This window comes from Phalacrocorax aristotelis, chromosome 7 (genome assembly GCF_949628215.1).
Source record: "Phalacrocorax aristotelis chromosome 7, bGulAri2.1, whole genome shotgun sequence".
In the NCBI taxonomy this organism is placed as follows: Eukaryota; Metazoa; Chordata; class Aves; order Suliformes; family Phalacrocoracidae; genus Phalacrocorax; species Phalacrocorax aristotelis.
The window spans coordinates 8,804,762-8,819,602 of NC_134282.1; the positions used below are offsets into that span (position 1 = coordinate 8,804,762).

Below are 14,841 nucleotides of genomic sequence, written 5' to 3' on the forward strand. Positions count from 1 at the left end.
GTTTCCCAATATTTCTCGCAGTGCTTTGAATTCTGAAAGTAATTTTAAATATAGCAATAATTTTGCAATAAGAGAAAAAAGGGTTTCTTTCCCTTTCCTAAAGACTTCATTTGGGTTTTATTTTTAAGGGAATTGATTGAAGGAAAATCTGTAGTGACAAACATAAGTTATTTTTCTAAGGCAAATTGAAGCCACTTTTCAGACCACTGTAGAAGATGAATGGGCTGGAAAGTGGCTGAGCTGAAGGTAAAGGAGCTGAGTGTGCCTGTAGTTCTGCTTCTGTGCCAATTACAGTCATTACGGTTATTGAACTCGATACTGTACACTATGTATTTTTAATTATATTTTAGATTATTCTTGGGCAACGCGCTGTAGCACAGGTCATCAAGTGGGACAGAAGCTTTTGTGTCTCTCCTCCTCCTCCTCCTTTCTTGGCTTGGGCAGAGTTACCCATCTTGTGTTTAAAGTAGGCTCAGTAGGGACGGCATTTATGCACACACGTGGCAGAAATGCTATTTTAGCTCTTACCACCCAGGGTACAGGCGAGGCAGTGTTATTGGCCAATGACACACTAATAGATTGTAAGTTAATTTTGCCACAAGATGGTAAAAACATCAACGTTCTCAATGGATAATATAATGAAAAGACCCTGCCTGTTCCTGAGGATGCAGGACAGACACCGGATCCCTGGGGGCTGAGCTGTGAGTTGCTCTGGCCTTTGGCAGTCCAGATGTCAAAATAAATTATGTTATTTTAGAAATACAAAAGTGATAGAAAACATCACGGTCCCAATCGGTCAGCGCTGTGAGGTTTACAGGAACTGGGTGTGCTGTAAGGATTATTTTTTACAAAATGGATTGCTAATATGAAACAACTTTTGAAATATTCCTGAAGAGAGCAGTAGAAAAGATAATAAAGCTGTAACAGGGAGTGACCTCTACAAAATGCAGGGCTAGGTTAATGCTCAAACACTGGATAAGGGAGGGATGATAATAAATACATCCCTTTCCCAAGGGAAGAATTTGTGTCTTGGGAGGGTGAGGAAGGGAAGGGTCATGCCCAGGAGAAAAAGCCCTGGGACTTGCCAACCGCTTTCTCAGCAAAAAGTCACATTTCTGGGCTGGAGTTACCTATGAGAGGTTGGTGCTTGTTCCAGTGGGATGGATGGCGCCGAGTCAGTCCCACTGGACATCTTGCTGCTGCCTCTTAATTCCTTCTCCATAGGGCTGCTGCCACAGTGAAGCAAGCTATTGCAGTTAATGGAGAGTGATATCCCCAAAATATTCCTGTCCAAAATTCTGCACAGCAGGAATATAACTGTACTGAACTCGGTAGTGTGGATGAAAGCCTCAGAGATAACATAAATGCCTACTTTCAATTCCATAAAATTATAAATTATTATTGCAGGGCTGAGGAACAATTGGGAGGCATAATGGTGGGGATAAGTACATGATAGCTAAGGGAACAGAAAAAGTGATGGACAGCAGAGTCGGAGCTGTCAGCTCCATCTGCTAGGCCTCCCAAGCAAAACATGACTAAGGGCTGAAATGCCTTTCTCAAGTGACAGCTGAATGCTTGAGGTCAGGAGGAATGTGGTCTTGGAGCTGGCAGAGCTAAACTGCAAAAAGTCTTTTCTGCATTGCAGCTAAAGCCTGGCTTTTGGCTGGGGCAAAGGGAGGGCAGAAATAACCCCCTCTTTGTGTGTTCACCTCCCCAGTTGTAAATCAGGATGGCCAACCTCTGATTGAAGGCAAGCTTAAAGAGAAGCAAGTCCGGTGGAAGTTTATCAAAAGGTGGAAAACTCGCTACTTCACTCTGGCTGGCAATCAGCTGCTTTTTCGGAAAGGAAAATCCGTAAGTCAGAAGACCATCAGTTTGATTTCTCTCTTTCCCTCCTCCCCAACGCATTTCCCAGAGGATTTTACCACTCAGCTTTGCCCCTGGTCTCTGTACGCTGCATGGCTAACCTCAGTCAAGAGGCTGCACATTGGCTTTAGTTATATTTTTCCCTCTGGATCAAGAACGTGAGATTTTCAAGACTGTTAGACTGGCGCTGCTCTTGTTCAGGCACCAGATGCCCAGGGCTCAGCACTGCGACTCCAATGTCTCAGTAATTTATACCCTACTAGCTGGTGATTGTGCCTGAGTACCATCCTCTCTGCCTCGAGGCATCGCAGGGTCACTTCTCAGATATTACAAAAGCTTCTGTTCCTGAAGGAATTACAGTGGGTTAAAAAATAGTTTCCAGTCTTGACCAGTGATTCTTTGTTTCCTTGAATAAACACAATTTCAATAAATTCTGCTCAGGAAAATATTTTTTTTTTTCACTTGCAAAGTGCATGGCAAAGGACAGGAAAATATGTAGCAGCCACAGCCCATGTGCTGCAAGTGAGCTGTTGCTTCTGGGTCCCCAGTTCTCACGGGACCAGCCGTGTTCGGGGGGAGATGGTTATGTTCAGCGTACCTTACCTGGAGAGTCAGGCCCTTCTGAACACCTCAGGGCAGCCTCCAAAATCAAGCAACTCTTCACCTTTTTGGAAAGTCTTGCCTGCTTTTGTACATTAATAACTGTTCTTGAGATTGCGGCATTATAATTGGTGTTACTTGTGCAGGAAATACAAGGGCGTTTAAGGCAAGGTGATGCTAAACGTTCCTAAAGGAACAGAGGGGTTTTAGCTTTCAGTTCTACCCTCATCTGAATTCAGACACATTCTGCTGAAATTTCTGTGAAACTGTTCGAAATTTATACCAATAGGGCTCAGAGGCAAGTGTGTCCCAGGGCATGGAAGTGCAGGTAACTGAATCCAGGCCTCATTAGTTATTACTTCTCAGTTATTAGAAACTAATTTTCTTCAGCTTTTCACAATGAGAATTACCAAACATTGTGCCAAAGAGTCTATTTTTGTTACAAGAGCTCTCTCTTAGATAATCTGAAAATAGCAGCGTCTTCCAACTATAGCCAAACTTTAATATGTCTGGTAATTAATCTTTATTATTATAGAAAACTAGTGAAGCTCTTTAAGCTGCTTAAATGGCTTCCTCAGCCCTTTCCTATAAGAAATACAACAGGGTGTCCTGCCTAGGAGGAACATGTGCCTTTCGTGGGACAATACAATCATCCTGACTGCAAGTAGTTCATGAAACAGCTTTTTCCATACTTTCTAGTGACTTCTTCTGGTGTTTTAGTTGAGATTCTGAAGACAGTTTAATCCATACATGTACCATAGCTGCAGCTCAGTACTGGCTGACGTCCCTTTTGAAAGAGTGCCAGAATAATTGTCATTTTTTAGCAAGTTGGTTGGCTTATAGAAATGTATTTATCAGAATGGCTTTAATTAGCTCTCCAAACAAGCCAGGCATAAGGCACATCAGAATACCTTGATTACTCCTGGGATGCAATTAGCACGCAGAAATCGCCTCCTTGGATTTGCGTTCTCAGTGCTCGCCGTGTTCACGCGGGGAATGTCCAGCGCATGGCAGGCGGGTCAAGCTGGCAGACTAGATTGTTCAACAGCAGATTTTGCTCAACAGTGTAATTCATATAGATTAACCTTCCTTTTCTAATTGGCAAACTCAAGGCTTCTTTGGTTTTTTTAAAAGTTGAGCACAAATACCTGGACTGGTTTGTCAGTGTAACAGGCTGGCATCCAGCCCCTTGGGGACAGCAGCGGGGTTATTGTGTCTGGGTAATCAGTCTTTCAAGCTGGTGCATTATATCCTGTTACTTCTACATTTCTGGCCTAAACTCGAGAGTCAAGTCCTGCTGTTAACCATTGTTTGGGTTGCAGCCTGGACCAACCCTGAGCCCGCAAGTTTAGGTTGCACGCGTCCCCTGGGCTGACTACTGCAGACATCAAAGAGAAAATTTTAAGGCCTTTAAGCAGGGCTGGAGGTATAAAGGCTCACAGAAGTGGTTTGGACAGTAAAAGCGTGACTTTCAGATCCTGCTCCTGTGCACCTCCAGCACCCGGCGGGAGGAGCAGCCCTGCACCTTGCTGCCGAGTACCGGTGCCGAAAGGACCGCAAGATGTAGGGCTGCAGGCTGTGGCCGGCTAAAGCGGTGGTAGAGGCTCCTGCCCAGCTGCATCTGGTGCATGTTTCAGTCCTTGAGGCCAGACAGTGCTTGCCTGCCTGAGCATGACAGCTCTGCCCCATCGTCTCTGGCATTGTGGAGCAGGGCTGGTTGCTGCGTGGGTGTTTGGACTTTACACGCTGCTCACTTGAAAATACAAACCTAACACAGAGGAGATACTGTGAGGTGGCCAGCTGGCTGTGCCTGCTTATTCTTGGAGCCCCACCATGAACCTCCCTTTTGTCAGAGTAACCATGTGGACAATATTCACTCTGTTTAAGCAACTGTATGGTCAGTGGGTAAAGGGGAGGCAAGAGAAAGCCAAAATACAAGAGATCTGAAAGCGAGCCATATCCTAAACTCCTGGAAAATTGTGGTAAGCTCCTTCAGAGAAATGTGCCTAGGGTGCAATCAACCTTCTTTAGCAATTTGAGGTTAAACACTGTGTGGGAATGAAAAGAATATATAAATTTTGCTAGATAGGCTTCTAAGTCTAAAGGCCTGGCTCATGGGTGCAAAGCTTTGGTTCTCGAGTCTATTGTTGCTTTGCGTTTTCTGTGATAAAATTTTCCTAATGTTTATCTCAGGTGAGATTTCAGTGCAGAGCCAGCTTAATACTGTTGATAAAGCCTTAATCGGTCTCCGTGGAAGCAGGGGAGGGTGGGCCACTGCTGTGGTCCCATGGTCATGCATGGGGAATCATTGATGGCTCTGGAAACATTTGTTCCCATGTTGTCGTGGTTTAGCGGCAGCTCAGCCCCACACAGTCGCTCGCTCACTCCCCCACCGGTAGATGGGGGAGAGAATCAGAAGGGTAACGCTCGTGGGTTGGGATAAGAACAGTTTAATAATGAAAATTAAAAGAAACAACAGTAGAAATGCAATGTAAAGGAGAACAACGAGAGGCGCAAAGCCCCGGGGGAGGGGGGAAGGGAGGGGAGAGGGGGAACGAACCGCCGGAACAAACCGCACGCGCCGCAGCCGCTCGCCGCCCGCCGACCCGACGCCGCGCTGCCTGCGCGCTGCCACTGCCCCCCCTCAATATACTGGTCATGGTGTCACATGGTATGGAATGAACCTGCCATTGGCCAGTCGGGGTCAGCCGCCCCCACCATGGCCCTGCCCCTCCCAGCCCCCCCCTGCCACGCCACGCGGCAGAGCGCGGGAAGCTGGAAAGGTAGCTGACCCCCACAGTGAGGAGAATTAACCCCTTCTCAGCCAAAACCAGCACATTCTCCACCCCTTATTCCATACCACTTACACCATGCCCAGGTCCCATATGATGCAATACAACCGTACCAACCACCACCCCTCCCCTTCCCATCCTTTAACATAATACACAGACATCATTCCCTTAGTTCATGGACCTTCCCTGTAAAATGTCCATTAAAATGTCCATTGAGTTCACGCAGTCCATGACTCTGGGCTCCATCTGTTGTATCAGTCTTTCCGGGTGGGAGAGACGGTGTGTGGCGTTGGGTTGCTGCATACCGAGTCAGTCATCGTTCCATCACTGCTGCACGGCTTGTTTCATAGTTGATCTTCCATGGGTTGGGAGGCTCGTACTCTGATATCATTGATACAACACAGAGGTGACACACAATATTATATAGCAGTTCACATTGTGCCATTCAGTTCATTGACTGTTTTCACCCAAAATCAAATCCCCTTGAGGCACACATCGGATTTCTCCATCCTCCCGCATCACCCACCAAGTGCACCCAGGTCCTCGAGCAAAAACAATCCCACGAATGGGTTTGCCTTTGCCAGAGGCAGGAAGAACCCAGACTGTTTTGCCCAGCATACTTTTTGTGTGCACTACAGGGACTCTATCCCCTTCCACAGTATGTAGGATTTCTGACTGGGCAGGGCCAGCTCGGTTGGCAGATCCCCTCGTGTTGACTAACCACGTGGCTTTTGCTAAATGTGTATCCCAGTGCTTGAATGTCCCACCCCCCATTGCTCTCAGTGTGGTTTTTAACAGTCCATTGTACCTTTCAATTTTCCCAGAGGCTGGTGCGTGATAGGGGATGTGATACACCCACTCAATGCCGTGCTCTTTGGCCCAGGTGTCTATGAGGCTATTTCGGAAATGAGTCCCATTGTCTGACTCAATCCTCTCTGGGGTGCCATGTCGCCACAGGACTTGTTTCTCAAGACCCAGGATAGTGTTCCGGGCAGTGGCGTGGGGGACAGGATATGTTTCCAGCCAGCCAGTCGTTGTTTCTACCATTGTAAGCACATGGCGCTTGCCTTGGCGGGTCTGTGGGAGTGTGATATAGTCAATTTGCCAGGCCTCCCCATATTTATATTTCAGCCATCGTCCCCCATACCACAGAGGCTTTACCCGCTTCGCTTGCTTGATTGCAGCGCATGTGTCACATTCGTGGATAACCTGTGCAATAATATCCATGGTCAAGTCCACCCCTCGATCACGAGCCCACCTGTATGTTGCATCTCTCCCTTGATGGCCTGAGGTGTCGTGGGCCCACCGAGCTAGAAATAGTTCACCCTTATGCTGCCAGTCCAGATCCACCTCAGCCACTTCAATCTTGGCAGCCCGATCTACCTGCTGGTTGTTTCGATGTTCTTCAGTGGCCCGACTCTTGGGGACGTGAGCATCCACATGCCGTACCTTTACAACCAGTTTCTCTACCCGGGCAGCAATATCTTGCCACAATGTGGCAGCCCAGATGGGTTTGCCTCTGCGCTGCCAGTTGCTTTGCTTCCATTGCTGCAGCCAGCCCCACAAGGCATTTGCCACCATCCAGGAGTCAGTATAGAGATAGAGCACTGGCCACTTTTCCCGTTCAGCGATGTCTAAGGCCAGCTGGATGGCCTTTACCTCTGCAAACTGGCTCGATTCACCTTCTCCTTCAGCAGTTTCTGCTACTTGTCGTGTAGGACTCCATACAGCAGCCTTCCATCTCCGGTGCTTTCCCACAAGGCGACAGGACCCATCAGTGAACAGGGCATATTGCTTCTCATCTTCTGGCAGTTTGTTATACAGTGGGGCTTCTTCAGCACGTGTCACCTCCTCCTCTGGTGATAATCCAAAATCTTTGCCTTCTGGCCAGTCCATAATCACTTCCAAGATTCCTGGGCGACTGGGGTTTCCTACTCGAGCCCGCTGGGTGATCAGTGCAACCCATTTACTCCACGTAGCATCAGTTGCATGGTGTGTAGAGGGGATGTTTCCTTTGAACATCCAGCCCAGCACTGGCAGTCGGGGTGCCAGGAGCAACTGTGCTTCAGTACCAACCACTTCTGAAGCAGCTCGAACCCCTTCATATGCTGCCAATATCTCTTTTTCAGTTGGAGTATAGCGGGCTTCAGACCCTCTGTATCCCCGACTCCAAAACCCTAGGGGTCGACCCCGGGTCTCCCCAGGTGCTTTCTGCCAGAGACTCCAGGTAGGGCCATTCTCCCCGGCTGCAGTGTAGAGCACATTTTTTACATCTTGTCCTGCCCGGACTGGCCCAAGAGCTACTGCATGGACTATTTCTCGTTTAATCTGTTCAAAGGCTTGTCGTTGCTCAGGGCCCCATTTGAAATCATTCTTTTTCCGGGTCACTTGATAGAGAGGGCTCACGATCAGACTGTAATTTGGAATATGCATTCTCCAAAAACCCACAACGCCCAAGAAAGCTTGTGTTTCCTTTTTGCTAGTTGGTGGAGACATGGCTGCTATTTTGTTGATCACATCCATTGGAATCTGACGACGACCGTCTTGCCATTTAATTCCTAAGAACTGGATTTCTCGTGCAGGTCCCTTCACCTTACTTTGTTTTATGGCAAAACCAGCTTTCAGAAGGATTTGGACTATTTTCTCACCTTTCTCAAAAACTTCTTCTGCTGTGCTGCCCCACACAATGATGTCATCAATGTATTGAAGGTGTTCTGGAGCTTCTCCCTGTTCCAGTACAGTCTGAATCAGTCCATGGCAAATGGTAGGACTGTGTTTCCACCCCTGGGGCAGTCGATTCCAGGTGTACTGGACGCCCCTCCATGTGAAAGCAAACTGTGGCCTGCACTCTGCTGCCAGAGGGATTGAGAAGAATGCATTAGCAATATCAATTGTGGCATACCACTTGGCTGCCTTTGACTCCAGTTCGTATTGAAGTTCTAGCATGTCTGGCACGGCAGCACTCAACGGTGGAGTGACTTCATTCAGGCCACGATAGTCTACTGTTAGTCTCCACTCTCCATTAGACTTCCGGACTGGCCATATGGGACTGTTAAAGGGTGAGTGGGTCTTACTGATGACTCCTTGGCTCCTCAGTTGGTGAATGAGTTTATGGATGGGGATCAGAGAGTCTCTGTTGGTGCGATATTGCCGCCGGTGCACTGTTGTGGTGGCGATTGGCACCTGTTGTTCTTTGACCTTCAGCAACCCCACCACAGAAGGGTCCTTTGAGAGACCGGGCAAGGTAGACAGCTGTTCAGTTTCCTCCGTCTCCAAGGCAGCTACACCAAAAGCCCACTTGTAACCTTTTGGGTCCTTGAAATACCCTCTCCTGAGGTAGTCTATACCAAGGATGCACGGAGCCTCTGGGCCAGTCACAATGGGGTGCTTCTGCCACTCATTGCCAGTTAGGCTCACTTCGGCCTCCAATACAGTTAGCTCTTGAGATCCCCCTGTCACTCCAGCAATGCTGATGGGTTCTGCCCCTATATAGTTTGATGGCATTAAGGTGCACTGTGCGCCGGTGTCCACTAAAGCTTTATACTCCTGTGGGTCGGACGTGCCAGGCCATCGGATCCACACAGTCCAGTAAGCCCGGTTATCCCTTTCCTCCACCCGGCTGGAGGCAGGGCCCCTCTAGTCCTGATCATGGCAGTCACAACTCACTTCCTGTAAATGTGAATCAGGAGTCCCTCTATTACACTTAGAAATAAAATCTGCGCTTCTACTCCTCTGTCTGGGGACTTGCTCGCTGGAAACTGGAGCAGCAGCTTTCCTGGAAGAGCCTCCCTGAGTGACTGTTCTTCCTTGCAGTTCATGTACTCGTGCCTGTAGGGTCGAAGTAGGCTTGCCATCCCACCTCATCATGTCCTCTCCGTGGTCACGCAGGTAGAACCATAGGGTGGCCCGTGGTGTGTATCCCCTTCTTTGAGCCAAAGGACGCTTATTCCTAACAGCTGAGACACTGCTCTGTCGAGGTGGGGAGTAGGACAGATCTTCTTTGAGTTGCTGGACCTCTTGGGATAGTTTCTCCACAGCAGAGACAAGCGAGGAAGAGATATTTGTGTCATAATCCCGGAGTCTATCTATCACCTCTGCCACCGTTGGTGTCTCGTCATCTTTCCAGGACATCACTGCCAATGAGTTTGCATGCGAAGATGGTGCGCTCCGTACAAACTTCCGCCACATGGGTCGTGTGCACTCGGCTTCATCTGGATCTTTGGATGACCGTTGATCATCCAGGTCACCATAAATCACCTCAAACACAGCTAATTCCCTGAGATACTGGATGCCTTTCTCCATAGTTGTCCATTTTCCTGGGCGATATGTAACATCTTCTTTAAAAGGATACCTTTCCTTCACTGCAGACAGGAGTCGCCTCCAGAGGCTGAGGGCTTGTGGTTTTTTCCCAATTGCTTTGTCAACGCCCCCTTCCCCAGAAAGGGATCCCAATTGTTTGGCTTCTTTTCCCTCTAGTTCCAGGCTACTGGCCCCATTATCCCAGCATCGGAGCAGCCAGGTGGCAATGTGCTCACCTGAACGACGGCTATAATCTTTTCGCATATCTCGCAACTCGCTTAAGGACAGGGATCGGGTGGTCTCTATTTCATTTATTACTTCTCCCTCCTCTCCCCGCGATGGCCCTGGTTCTTCATCATCCCGTTCTAAACGAGTTGATGTCCGCTTCCAATATTTCGTCTTATGTATGGGGGCAACTGATACTGGTACGGGTTTATTTTCTGAGCTAGCTCCGGTACTTGTTGTGGGGGTTTGAGTGGCTGCAGTGCCTGTTGTCAGGGCTGGATTGTCTACAGTGCCAGTCACTTTGCATTTCAATCCAGAGACATTCTCTTCCCCCTGGGGGCACTGAATACTGTTGAGCAGGGCTCGGTATGCATGGGCCAGACCCCAGCATGTTGCAGTTATCTGTGTCTCTCTGGAGTTCCCAGCGTAACAACATACTTTCTCCAAATATTCTACTAGTTTTTTAGGATTCTGCACTTGCTCGGGGGTGAAACTCCAAAACACTGGGGGTGCCCACTGCCCTAGGTATTTGCCCATGCTATCCCACATGCCCTGCCACTCGTAACTATCAAGCCTCGGGGCAGATTTCTGGGTGATATTCTTAAGTTGCTTAGTCAAAACCAAAACAACATGCCCAAAAACTAACAATGACTGCACCTTAACCACCCAAGGATGTTCAAGATACAAAAACGTTGTTGTAACAAAGGCACAGACATCATAGAACAAAGTTGCAAAGGTATTATTCTGTATTTCCTCCATATAAAATCTCTCAGAGGAGGAGGTATAATTGCTAATTGCCTCAACAAGGTGGTGTCCGAAGTACAGTAACGGTTTCAGCAAAAACCCCAAATACCAGATAAAGCTGAAAACGAGTGTTTGTATAACAAATCTCGTAGGCAAAACATTACTAATCACAGCAGAACACAGCAGACTCAAACAACCAACACCGATTTTTAACACCAACTGCAAAAAGGACAACATGGTGCTGGGACCAGCAGCTGTTGTTATCTCCAACCCTCGAGCCCCACGTTGGGCGCCAAAAAGACTGTCGTGGTTTAGCGGCAGCTCAGCCCCACACAGTCGCTCGCTCACTCCCCACCAGTAGATGGGGGAGAGAATCAGAAGGGTAACGCTCGTGGGTTGGGATAAGAACAGTTTAATAATGAAAATTAAAAGAAACAACAGTAGAAATGCAATGTAAAGGAGAACAACGAGAGGCGCAAAGCCCCGGGGGAGGGGGGAAGGGAGGGGAGAGGGGGAACGAACCGCCGGAACAAACCGCACGCGCCGCAGCCGCTCACCGCCCGCCGACCCGACGCCGCGCCGCCCGCGCGCTGCCACTGCCCCCCCTCAATATACTGGTCATGGTGTCACATGGTATGGAATGAACCTGCCATTGGCCAGTCGGGGTCAGCCGCCCCCACCATGGCCCTGCCCCTCCCAGCCCCCCCTGCCACGCCACGCGGCAGAGCGCGGGAAGCTGGAAAGGTAGCTGACCCCCACAGTGAGGAGAATTAACCCCTTCTCAGCCAAAACCAGCACACATGTGAAGCTGGAGATTAACTTCACTGTTCATGGAAGGTTGTTTGATCAGGAGGGAACATTTTAGTGGGAAATTTTCCACTTAAAGAAAAATTTTCTGGTCTGGAATGGGCTCCCTGACAAGGAATGAATGAGAAAGACAAAAAAATGTCCCATTCCAGAATAAGCAACAGCAACACCAGGGGATGAAGATGTGCTGGGAAGGCGGGTGCTCTGCACTGTCGCTGCCATTTGCAGCCCAGGGACCTCCCATGTCCCGGAGGGCTGTGTCTGCTCACCCAGCCACTGGCCCTGCTGAGGGGTTCGTGCCAGCCTCTCTTGCTGGAGAGCTTCGCCGGTCAAGGGATGGACTTCAGTGCTCGTTTAAGTCAGAAAGGAAGGGACTGCCCAGGGATTATGGCACTTCAGGAACATAGGAGACCTTGACTGCAAATAATACTTACGTATGCAACAAGGAAGAGCTCTAAAAGTTGGGAAACTCATCCTGGGTATTCTTTATGGATGTGGAAGAATGGCAGATCAGTGGTAAGGGTAGGAGACTATCAAATCCCAGAGAGGAATCACAGCCATTGGGCTTGGGACTTCTTTTGCATGGTCTTTTCAGATCAGCTTTTCCTTAGAAGAGTAAAGTGTTCCTTGTTTCTTCCCAGAGGGACTGAGACATTACTGCAGGAGAAGTGTCCCTGCCTGACGCTGGTCCTGCATTTCAGTCCTGGCCTGCTGGGAGAGCAGACGAAGCTAGGGCAGGCAGAGCAGCCCTGGAGACACCAGTTCCCACACTGCAGCCTCTCCTGAGTCATGCTCAGCTCCTGCAAGATAATTAACCACTAATTCTCACTCAGATCAGTCCAGATCTTTGCTGTATGATAGGAGCAGAAAGCTTTTGGAAAATCTGCCTTACTCCTCTTGGTAAGAATTATAAGCATCTCACAGGAGAAACATAAATATTCTTGAGGAATCAAGGCTTTGGGCTTAAACTTCTCACCTGGAGACCAAATTTGTTCATTTTTTATGAGTTCACAAATCTCTTCTGCAGAAAACTTCCAGGACTTTGTACAACTCTCTCTTACGTCAGCCTACGTACTACAACCATCTCCTGTGTCATATCTCTTACAATGACACTAAGATTTCCTAGACATACCTACTTATTTTCAAATAAAATTGCAACTGAGATATCCCATATCCTCCATTCCCCACTGAGAAATGCCATGTTTTCCCTCACATTCCTGGGTCAGATTCAAGGTATCTGTTCTGTTTTCAAAACAAACAAAAGGAGTTGCTGCTTCCATTTTTGGGTGGAGACTCTGAAAAGGGGAACAACTTATCACTGCTTAAGAGAAGAGAGCTTTCTTCAGACCCCGAGGACTGGCTGATTTTTGTACCCAGGAAGCATTTGCCATCAGCATGAGTTGTGCATGGCTCCATTAACAAAGATCACCATTATTAAAAGCCACAGGAAGGAAAATCCAAGCCCATGTTGACAGCTGGAGCTGGAACTAAAAAGTGCAGATGCTGGGGGTGAGGGGAGGGCTCGTGGGCATCACTGTGGACCCTTGGCCATTGCGTGCAGTTGACCGTGACACCCAACCCAATGGTGTTCAGTAGGTGAGTGTGGCGCTGCATAGGAGGGGGGGTTTCTAACTCCCTAAGGCTCTTTTGGGAAGTCCCTATCAGTGTGTTTGCCCACATGAGCAATGTTTACAAAAACCTAGCTCTAGAGACATCAACTGTTTATTAAGAGGGCGTAAGCTTTACCAGATGAACTTGGTTCTGTTTGTCTTCCCTGTGTTTCAGAAAGACGACCCCGACGACTGCCCCATTGAGCTCAGCAAGGTGCAGAGCGTTAAAGTGGTGGCAAAGAAGCGCAGGGACCGCAGCCTGCCCCGGGCCTTTGAGATCTTCACCGACAGCAAGACCTATGTTTTCAAGGCCAAAGATGAGAAGAACGCCGAGGAGTGGCTCCAGTGCATCAATGTCGCCGTCGCACAGGCTAGAGAGCGGGAGAGCCGAGAGGCCACCACCTACCTGTAGAGCTGCTGGCACCCCCATGGCCTTGTCAGCAAACCAAATGTGTCTGGGACCACTCCAGCGCAGAGCATCCCACTGCCATACCATGGACCTCTTTTACCTCCAAAAGCCCCACCGGCTCCTGGACCACGGGAAACTCTGGGTTAGACCAAGTGTTGGCATGGGCCAGGGAGAGCTTTGTGCAGCACAAGAGGTCTAATGCCGCGATGGCACTACCAGGTGATGGAGTGCCACCATGCGGGAGCGCTCCCTGGCACCGCGACATTTGCTGGTGTAGGAGCAGCTTCCACGACCACATGTGAAATGCAGGGTTTTTTCTTCAGCCTACTGGCCTGCAAGCCAGGAGACATGGTTAGAAACAAACTTGGACCCCAACACCTCAGCCTTTGCTTCTGAGATGCACATGGTCTCAGTGGCTGTGGACACTGCTGAGATCATTTGAGTGTGTAAGGACTTCCTGCTTTTCTCAATCACTTTCTGTCTGTAAAAAGATAATTTTCCTTCTTATTTAATCTCACTGTACTTTATCTTTTTACTGCTTTTATGTGTCTTGAAAAAATCAAATTTGCTGCTTCTTTCAGGTTTGAAATTGAGTCATTTTTAAGATTTAATACCGCTGAAAAAATAATTTTAAATATTTTAATTGTTTTGATTTTCCCTCTTTTTTGTGCTTTTTCTCCTCTTCATAACTGAATGTAATTTTCTCAATTTTATTTTAAATTGTGTTCTCGCATACCTTTTCAAAATTTCTCCAAATTTGGAAAATTCCCAGTTTGTTTGACTTTGTCACTCTCAAACGATTCTGAAGTGGAGGAAGTGCTGTAGAAAAGACTGAAAGAAAAAAAAAAAACAAAAAGAGTGGAAAAAACTTAATGAGAAGTCTGCAGGTGAAGAAATTAACTTGGAGATCATTCAAGACTGAGGAGAAATAAAATTTGCAATTTTCCAACCCAGAAAAACGTATATTTTGCAAAACGTTGTTGCCAAAAAGGGAGAGTTAAAGAGTGTGGAACATTAAAAAGTCAGCAATACGATCTGCTTTCTGAAATACTCTCATGCCGACTTTCTGTAGTGGTTGCTGGGTGAGTTTGGCCGTCGCCTTTGGCTTTGCGGACAGGAGGGCAGCAGGGGCTGGTGAGGGTGGCAGCGCTGCTCGGACAGCTGTGACGGTGGGGACCTGCCAGGGGTCTGCTCAGTTTAATGAATTACCAAGAAAACTGAAGAGCAATTAGAAACACGGGCAGCATGTGTGTCATCGAAAGCGCCTGGGGAACAGGGAGCAAGGGGAATGACCTGGGAAATAAATTCAGATTAAAGTCTACTGAGTAAAGCCAGTGCTGGCACTAGCAGTCAAGCCTGTTCTCAGCTGTCATCACAATGTCTGTCTCCTATGTGACACAGTTCTGTGGGGTGAGGTTGAATGACTGCATACCTCTGAATTTACAGCCTGATTTTTCCACCAGCCTAAACGTTCCTAACTCTCTTGATT

General features: G+C 48.1%; 1 protein-coding gene across 2 annotated transcripts in view; it reads left to right on the forward strand.

The window, feature by feature from the left end:
• Positions 1-14,394, forward strand: part of VEPH1 (ventricular zone expressed PH domain containing 1) — a 98,805-nt gene extending 84,411 nt beyond the window's left edge. The window contains exons 14-15 of one of the 2 annotated variants that reach the window (XM_075098603.1): positions 1,718-1,854; positions 13,119-14,394. In XM_075098603.1, the coding sequence (XP_074954704.1) occupies positions 1,718-1,854; positions 13,119-13,355 (374 nt within the window). In that variant the 3' untranslated portion in view covers positions 13,356-14,394. The remainder of the gene's footprint in view (positions 1-1,717; positions 1,855-13,118) is intronic. The other variant, XM_075098604.1, reaches the window with a different exon arrangement.
• Positions 14,395-14,841: the final 447 nt, after the last annotated feature.